The sequence below is a fragment of the Gloeophyllum trabeum genome (genome assembly GCF_000344685.1).
Source record: "Gloeophyllum trabeum ATCC 11539 unplaced genomic scaffold GLOTRscaffold_00017, whole genome shotgun sequence".
NCBI classification, from domain to species: Eukaryota; Fungi; Basidiomycota; class Agaricomycetes; order Gloeophyllales; family Gloeophyllaceae; genus Gloeophyllum; species Gloeophyllum trabeum.
This window is the reverse complement of record NW_006920426.1, coordinates 21,571-29,961: the sequence shown is the minus strand read 5'-3', so window position 1 is coordinate 29,961 and position 8,391 is coordinate 21,571. Positions and strand designations below refer to the sequence as shown.

Here is an 8,391-nt window from a genome sequence, read left to right as displayed (position 1 = left end):
CAGCCTGTCTACCGATATTCTGCCCTCAATAGCGGTACGACAGGGTGGTCACGAGCCTATAAGAAACTGAACATCGCATTTCCGCGCGCGTTGTTTGTCCGCGCCAAATATACCCTTTTCGGGTAGGTCCGGAAGGCCTCTCGCGGGACCATTTGTTGGGCAGGGACTCGCAGATGCCCCGAGAGGGCTCGAAAGGCTTCAGAGGATGCATGAAATGTATATTCTACAACTAGACTAAGGGCTGTAAATCATTATACTCTGCCCCCAGCTGTATGCCTAGTTACCATCTCTCTCGATGGGTCTTTGCCGCACATTTGCCGATACCCGAAAAGGGTATATTTGGCGCGGACAAACAATGCGCGCGGAAATGCGATGTTCAGTTTCTTATGCAAGGCACTGTAGTTCATAGATAACGTACAGGCGACAATCGATGTCGAAGACTTGTGTATCGTACACCATAACGCTACGCGAGTGGGTGCTATCCAAGGACGCACCGATCTAAGAAAGTCCTGTCGTAATTATTGCGTGGCCGTGATTATACAGTACTAATACAGATATGCGTACGGAATGCAAAACGACAGCAGAGCACTTGCAATGTCTATGGAGGATGATCTAGGTTTTTGGGGCATTTGATCGTTTTCAATAACTTAGACGATAGCAGTCAATCGCGAATTGCATTTCAACTTGGCAGCAAAGAGGAAGCAAGCTCCGGCGATACCCATTACTCCCTAGCCAACGAGTCAATCGGAGGAGCTGCGGGAATAAATAGCCACAAAGCACGTACCGTGTAAATGATAAGGTGTTGGAAGTTTGGTTTCGTCTGGTCTTTGATAAAGACGCCACCGACGGGTGTACCGAGGAGCGCACCCGTAGATAGAAAGCCAAAGAGGATCCCGACGCGTGCACCGACTTTCTCGATTGGTGAGATTTGAGCGACGCATGCCTTCACGAAGGAACGTTAGCTTCCGTGGTGCGAGCGAGAAAGAACGCAGGGTACCCACAGGCATAAGAGAGAAGCAGGGACCGGATACAAACCCGTAGAGGGCTCCGTATGTCACGAGGACTGCCTCATTGTCCGAGGTGTACCACATGGCCAAACTCAGTACGCCCGAGAGGAGGGTAGCAAGGGTGATAATATTAAACCTAACCAGCAATTATCAGAACCAAGCGGACAGTTTCGACCGTCGCGCTTATACTCACCGACCGACTTTATCCGCAATAATACCAGGCAGAACTCGTCCGGCAATACTTGTAGCGCACATGATAGTCAACAAGTATGGCGTCAGGACGTTCTGGCCAGCGGTCGTGATGCCGTACAGGCCGATGTAGAAGAAGGGGTTGAAGGCGGAGATAATATTCAGCCACAGCCCGACCGCCATAAGCGCGAATCGGATATCCTTGAACGCGCCGAAGTCCACCATGCGCGTGAACGGGGGTAGAGGCTTCGGCGGACGGCGGGTCTTGATCGTCACGCATGCGATACTGTAACATCCGACAATGATAAACGCGATAGCTCGGACCGTCCATCCTGTTAAAGGGTCAGCGGCAAGTACATATAGAACAGCGATAGGTATATAGTACCAAAGCCTATCTTCGGGATTAGCTTGTGGATCATGATCGGGAATACAATCCCTCCCGCGCTTGCGCCTGCAATTACACATCCCATGGCGTAAGCGGCGTTGCGCTTAAACCAATGAGCTATGACGGACACAGCCGGGAAGAACCTGGTATGAAGCTCCTTTGGTAAGGGAACTAGCGAAGTCAAATCTGTCGAACATACCCTATTGAGGCGCCAATATTGAACAGAATGGCTTGAGTAAGATATTGTTGCCAGATCTTCTGCGGCTGCGTTAATGACAGCATGAAGAGGGCAAAGGTGGCGATTAAGCCGCTGGTCGGAATCATGAGCCGGGGGCCGTACGCATCGAATAAGGGACCGGAGAAGGCACCCACTACGCCCCCTTTGAGCATGGAAGAACAGATATGCAGAGAAGTTCGGCACTCACGTCCATAGAGGATAAAAACTTGAACAGCCCCAATCATGGAAACCAACGTCGCCGAGTAATGAGACAGATAGGTTGTCTTGTAGTAATCGCTGAACGCTCCATAGGAGTTGACGACACTAAGCAGCCAATCACTATATTGTTGCTACAGAAAAAGTGAATCGAAACATACCCGAACGTACTGAAGGATACTAGTACTGAACCGAGTACGGTCAACCATGCATCCAATCCGCCATCCGGAGGTGGCGGTGGCACAGTACTCTCCGGGGTAAATTCCTCTACCTGACTTGCGGACTTGAACCCATTCTGTGATGCGGCGATTGAGTCCTTCTCCTGTAGCGTCTCGTCGGAGCTCTTGTCTGCCTCAGGGTTAACCTCTCCCGCCCTCGGCACTTGCGATACTGAGAAGGACTGCAACGTAACCCCGAAGCCTGGCATCGTAACTCGAACGCCTTGGTCGGCCTGCAGTGGTCCACTAGCTTGAACGCCCGCGTCCGAGCTTTGACTGACGGCCATGGCTCCTGACGGCGACGAGGACTGCATGTCGGGCGATGCAACGGAGAGAGCGCGCCTTTCCAAGCGACGCGTCCTTATAACAAAGGTCCATGCTCATCAAACGCTGACTACATGCTGCTCTTCTCCGTTCTTGCCCAGCGACCCACTCACTTCCCGGGGCACAGCCACTGGACGCAACTCAGACCACTTGCTTACAAATAGTACCATATATGGCATGAGTAGTGAAACCCACAAACGACGCACTCTACGCTATGGAATGGAAGCTCCATTTACTTACCGCCGAGAGTGTCCCGTCCATGGGGTCTTCGAGCCGTGCATAGTGAATAAGACACTGCATGTAACCCACGGCCGGCAGCGAGAATGCCCCCGGACGAACAACGGCTACAGCGTCTAGGAAGCATACCGCTCGGGATCGATATCTATGCAAGATTTAGGAATCCCGCCACCGCCGGCATTTCAAGGCACAATACGGCGACCAGAAGCGCGACCCACAAATGCTTTCTGTGGAGGCACGGTAAGACGAGACCCGACGCTCTCTTGGTGTTCTGCTCTCTTGCTTAGGATAGGATCTTAGATGGTCCTACACGGTCCCAGGAGACCTGATTCACCCCGTTGCAGTCCGCATTCGGAGCAGGCATAGGAGTCTGTTTAGGAGCCACCACGCTCTCCGACACGTCTCTGCACACTGAAAGGTAAGCGTCGGCGTAGAGGGTACCCTCCCGCAATCCCGCTGAGGACCTGGTATAAAAACTGCCCTTCCCCCCAACACGGGACCATCAACCGTCTCTGTCCGCCTGACATGGCTCAGTCTTGGATCTCCTCGACCGAGGCGTTTGCCCTACTACTCGCTGTGGCAATTGCTGCACTTGCGTTTGTCGGGAATCGCTCTGCTGCACGCAAGAATCTTCCACCGGGTCCTAAGGGAGTACCCTTCTTCGGGAACCTATTCCAAGTCCCTGTCTTAAGACCGTACCCGAAGGTAAGCACCTAGGTAATTGTCGGAAATCGCGTTTACTGATACATGATATCCTTAGTTCCGCGAATGGGCTAGACAATACGGCCAAATCTTCCACTTGAAGCTCGGGCCTCAGGATGTCATTGTTCTCAACAGTGCGGATGCCGCTGATGAGCTGTTCGTCAAACGCAGCAACTATTACTCTAGCCGGGCGGCGCCTCACGTCGCTCACGATATCATGAGCGCGGGTCAGAGACTGGTATTTCTCCCTTACGATAAGGAATGGAAGGTTAGTTCGGTGTCAATCTACCCAACCTTGTAGCGGGCTTGTACGATAATCACTTTCGTAGGTTGCACGGAAGAGCCTGCAGTCCGCTATTGGCCCCGGTCCATCGAAGAAACTCCGCCCGCAACAAGAACTTGAATCTCGAGTCGTCCTTTACGACCTGCTGACGCACGGCGACAGGAGCGTTGCCGAAAAGCAGGTGGAAGGGCCACACGGCGAGGTCCCTGAGTCGCACTGGTTTGCCATTATCCGGAGATATGTGGGTCACCCGTACCAAAATTAGCGCGACTCCAACTGACCTTGCGACTAGACGACGAGTATAGTCATGACTGTCATGTACGGCAAGCGTGTTCACAGGATTACGAACAACCCATATCTGTAAGTGTGATTTCTATTATTACCGTCAGCGGCAAATACCGACCGGTTCGTCTAGCCACAAGATCTATGATGTCCTGGCCAACTTCACTCATGTCGGTCAACCCGGTAACTATTTGTGAGTACAACCGCTCGGGGCTTCCCTTCCCAAGGACTCATCAATGTCTCTAGGGCTGATGCTTTCCCCATTCTCCGGAGGCTTCCCGATGTCCTGGCACCCTGGCGGATCGAAGGCCGGAAGATGCACGAATGGTACGAAAAACATTTTACACATTGGCAATATATGCTGTGCTAACAAGAACCAGGGAAATGGAACTGTGGGGAGGTCTCCTCGACGACATCAAGCACGACATGAAGGACGGCATCTTCCGTGACAGCTACGTAGGTAACTACTTGAAGGAGCGTGCTGACAAGGGTAAGGAGGAGGCGCCTGGCTGCGGTTTGACTGAGGATGGCTGGCTCCGGGACAAGCTGCTGGCGTACACCGCGGCGACGGTGCTCGAGGCCGGCTCTGACACCACCGCTAGCACAATGCAGAGTTTCATCTTGTTCATGCTCAGCCACCCACATGTCTTAAAGAAAGTGCGGGATGAGATTGACAGAGTCGTTGGAGAGGACCGCATGCCTAATTTCGATGACGAGGCCAACTTGCCTTACTTCGTCGCCTGCATTAAGGAGACGCTGAGGAGGCGTCCGCCGACTATCATGGGTATGTCTGCCTCTCGCATCACTGTGTGGCCTCTGATACCAACCCGCTATCTCTTCAGGTATCCCTCACTTGGCCGACCAGGACGACGTATACGACGGTTACTACATTCCCAAGGGCTCCACCGTGATTGGCAATGTATGGGCCATCCACATGGACCCGGTTCGCTACCCCAACCCCCGCGCCTACAACCCCGACCGGTTCTACAAGGAGGGCCAGCCCACGCCCTGGAGCAGTGGTCCTGATACACAAGGCCGTGACCAGTAAGTAGATCGTATCCTCGCTGCTGGGACTGCATATACTCAGAGAACCTTCAAAGTTACGTCTTCGGCTGGGGACGCCGATTCTGCCAAGGATCCTACATCGCTGAGGCCTCACTTTTCATTGTGCTTTCCCGCATCCTGTGGGGTATCGACTTCGAGGCGCCCATTGACCCCAAGACTGGCAACTCCGTCGTCCCCGACATCAATGACGAGGAGGAGACGTTCACGGATGGTTTCGTCAGTATCCCAAAGATCTTCCCAGTGAAGTTCAAAGCGCGGTCGCCGAAGAAGGCTGAGATCATCCGGAAATCGTTCGAGGAGGCTCAGGCCGAATGGCAAGTGTGGGGATTGGCTACCGATGAGCGGTGAAGCAGGCCAGGACCCTGCTCATATCTCAATCATTTGCATATCGTTATCAAGTCAGTCCTCTCGTTGCTGTTCACGGGTTTTTTTTCATTAGCGCCTAGACTCTGTATAATTTGTGATGTTTTTGTCTTCGTATTTATGCGCTGTATATAGATGTATATCATGACTCGACCCCGATTGCTCAGGCTCAAGCTCGAGATCTCGACTGAGTAGCACAGCTGTTCTGCTCGAGGGACCATATGCAACATGTCATCTGTAGACTTCAATGCACCAACGAGCTAGGCTAGTGCATATTTCCGATACAGCATAGGGAAGTCCCCCCTTAGCCCGCTTTTGGAAGTGAACCCCACCCAAACGAGTAGCTGGGGCGCCGCAGCAGTGGTAAACCACGTGCGTGGACCTTGCGGAATATACGGCAAGGAACTTCGTGCTGTTGACTTCTCGTTGTGCTCGCAGTACTATAACCTAGTAGTTGTAATTTATCCTGTATATAATGTACCAGGAGGAGCTACTGAGCTTTGGGACTCCCCATTGAAAGTAGGAGACAGTCTGAAAAGCTACAGATCTCTCAGCGTGATTTTTGATCCCAGTAAGGCTTCTACTGGGCCACATTTAGTGCCTCGACCCGCCCCCTCCACTTTAAAGGAATTGTGTACATGAGGTTCTATGCGCTCTTGCGCATTCAGCGCGTACGTTATAGGCAGTATAGCCCTCGGTGTAGGGTAGAGGAAGCGTTGAAGAGGTCGAGACTATTCCCGCTACCGTAGGTAGTGGGTCTTGGACCCCCCGGCCGTTCGCAGGTTTCCTGCGATCGTTTCAAGATCTACGCGATCTATTTGACACTATTTGGCTTTTAACCGTATATGGCGGACGGCAGGACCGGCACACGGCTTTGGACCAATCAAAGATGGGGTCCTCAAAGGACCCCGATCGTAGAACCACGTGGAATCTCTCTTTCCATCTTTAGCCAAGGTGGCGGATGCTGGTCAAGGGACTCAAGAGAACAGACATGACCTAGCTTGGGGCGTTGGAGATGCGGTCTCCAGGTGAAAGCAGCATACTTCAATGTCAGCTGTTTTACATAAATGACTTGTATACTCAGAACCTGAGGGAGGAGTGAGTGGACATCTCTTCAAATCGTTGAGGTGAATGCTCAGTCGGAAATCATGGCTGGAACACAACTGCTTTCGCAAAATAAATATATTAGTATATGATGCTGCTCAGGATGTCAAGTTTTCAGCTTGCTACCAAATCTTGTCTATGTCTACGGTAGCGGGCTCTGCCGCTCGCACGGCCCTACCACCTTATATACGTGCCGAGGTCCGGCAGATGCCAACCATGTGCACCTGCCGTTTTGGGCGGAGAATCCTGCCTTTTTGAGCACGCGCGAGAGCCTGGGGGGGACTTCTGCGACGCTGATACTAAACGGGTACAAGCCTCCATTAAAGACAGTTGCTCGTCTACTAAGTCTTTTTTAAGAGGCGCAGGATCAAGCCTACAACGAGCCGGGTTTGACATGCCAGTCAGGGTACGGGTGTCGTCTGTGGGCGTGAGAATTGGTCCGTGCGCCACCACAGAGTGTATACAGCTGGATGAGTACGTTACGTTTCTTCGTACTTTCTGTTTTGCCGGTCCGATGTCCTAACCCTAACCTTGGCTTTTGCCTTGTGCACTCTCCTAGCCAATGGCGATCTCTTTCCGAATTGACTAATATGTAGTAGAACGGCGACAGTTCCCGCGGTCGAAGTGGAGCTGTGGCCAGCGCTCGCGCGACCCTATTGTAAAACTCAGAACTGGCGGTGTTGTATTCTTCATCCTTTGCAGGACGTCGTATAAGTATCACAGATTTACCTGTCGAGGACATGTTATTGTCGGTGGACGTGGCTCAGACGCATGACTGCGTACCATGATCATCCGCGCAACAACGCTCTTTGAGTTTCCAAATTAGCTGTTGTCTTTACCTTCGCCTGATCCTCGTGACATACATGTACTACGAATACCGATGTCATAGTGCCCTGTGGTTCTCAGGAGTATGTCTGTTATGCTCGTTGACACCCATTCTCACCTTGCGGCACTCCCTTCCCCATTCACTACATCCTTGTCATATATTATCTTCAAGTCGAAAAAAGTTTATTGCATGCTGTCGTCGTGTTCAGCGCTCCCTGACAACTGAAGGTTGCATACAGGTCGTCATGCTCCCTACCTAGCCTCAAGTTAGCTGCAATGAAACCAGTGGCCATTCGAAATTCCGTAGCATCAAGAAGATCAGAGTCTGGACGTGTGGATGGTGAATTGTATGCTATGGCCGATAAGCTCAAGACAAGCAATTGGCGAAGTACTCAGTGGGCGTGACGGTCTCGTAGATTTCTCTCTCACCCCAGTTGGGACGGGCAGCCCATCCGTACGTTGTCCGTGGACCTCAGGTATATGCATCTGCTGAGCTTAGTTGCTTCACATCTCGGAATACATAGCAGAATGTTACAGAGTCCTGGAAACCACCGGCGTTTCGTACCAAGTGAGTCTCAGCAAAAAATGCCGTGTGGGGCATTCAATAGGCTAACCCTCGCCTCAGATGCAGTGCCAGTGGGTGACCTTTACTAATAGCCCGATATTTAACCTCAGGATCGTCTATTGCGTTTTCAGCGGGCACGGCACAAACCTAGGTCGGTTTCGACAATCACGTCTCGTCAAGGACTAGCACGAATACTACCCTGTTGCTTCAGAAGGGCCCGTGATCAGAAGTTTGCCTGGCAATGCAGCAATGCCACTCAGTGTTGCACCAGAAAGGCGCTCCCCGCGTTTGCACCGCGGTCCACATCGAGACTAGCCTGACAAAGGCGGATTCTCCTCACAAGAGAGTGAAGAAGGTGAAAGATATCTTACCGAAATAGCGGAGCTTATATCTCACGAACAGTCGACAT

General features: G+C 52.1%; 3 protein-coding genes across 3 annotated transcripts; 2 read left to right on the top strand and 1 right to left on the bottom strand.

Moving 5' to 3' along the window:
• Nucleotides 1–647: 647 nt before the first annotated feature.
• Nucleotides 648–2,441, bottom strand: GLOTRDRAFT_133278 (MFS general substrate transporter; the record flags this gene model as incomplete). Its single annotated transcript, XM_007872218.1, has 8 exons — nt 648–728; nt 785–943; nt 1,002–1,143; nt 1,201–1,528; nt 1,582–1,724; nt 1,781–1,952; nt 2,007–2,122; nt 2,176–2,441. The coding sequence occupies 8 exons, from the start codon at nt 2,439–2,441 to the stop codon at nt 648–650; spliced, it is 1,407 nt and encodes a 468-aa protein (XP_007870409.1).
• A 76-nt stretch (nt 2,442–2,517) lies between these two features.
• Nucleotides 2,518–5,473, top strand: GLOTRDRAFT_141118 (cytochrome P450; the record flags this gene model as incomplete). The annotated part of the gene is made up of 10 exons (XM_007872217.1): nt 2,518–2,604; nt 3,328–3,498; nt 3,554–3,763; nt 3,825–4,019; nt 4,071–4,138; nt 4,194–4,253; nt 4,307–4,387; nt 4,441–4,844; nt 4,903–5,104; nt 5,161–5,473. The coding sequence occupies 10 exons, from the start codon at nt 2,518–2,520 to the stop codon at nt 5,471–5,473; spliced, it is 1,791 nt and encodes a 596-aa protein (XP_007870408.1).
• Nucleotides 5,474–7,832: 2,359 nt separating this feature from the next.
• GLOTRDRAFT_8019 (uncharacterized protein) lies at nt 7,833–8,361 on the top strand (the record flags this gene model as incomplete). The annotated part of the gene is made up of 3 exons (XM_007872180.2): nt 7,833–7,871; nt 7,917–8,007; nt 8,210–8,361. Coding segments are annotated over 3 exons (282 nt in total), but the record flags the coding sequence as incomplete, so codon positions are not given.
• Nucleotides 8,362–8,391: the final 30 nt, after the last annotated feature.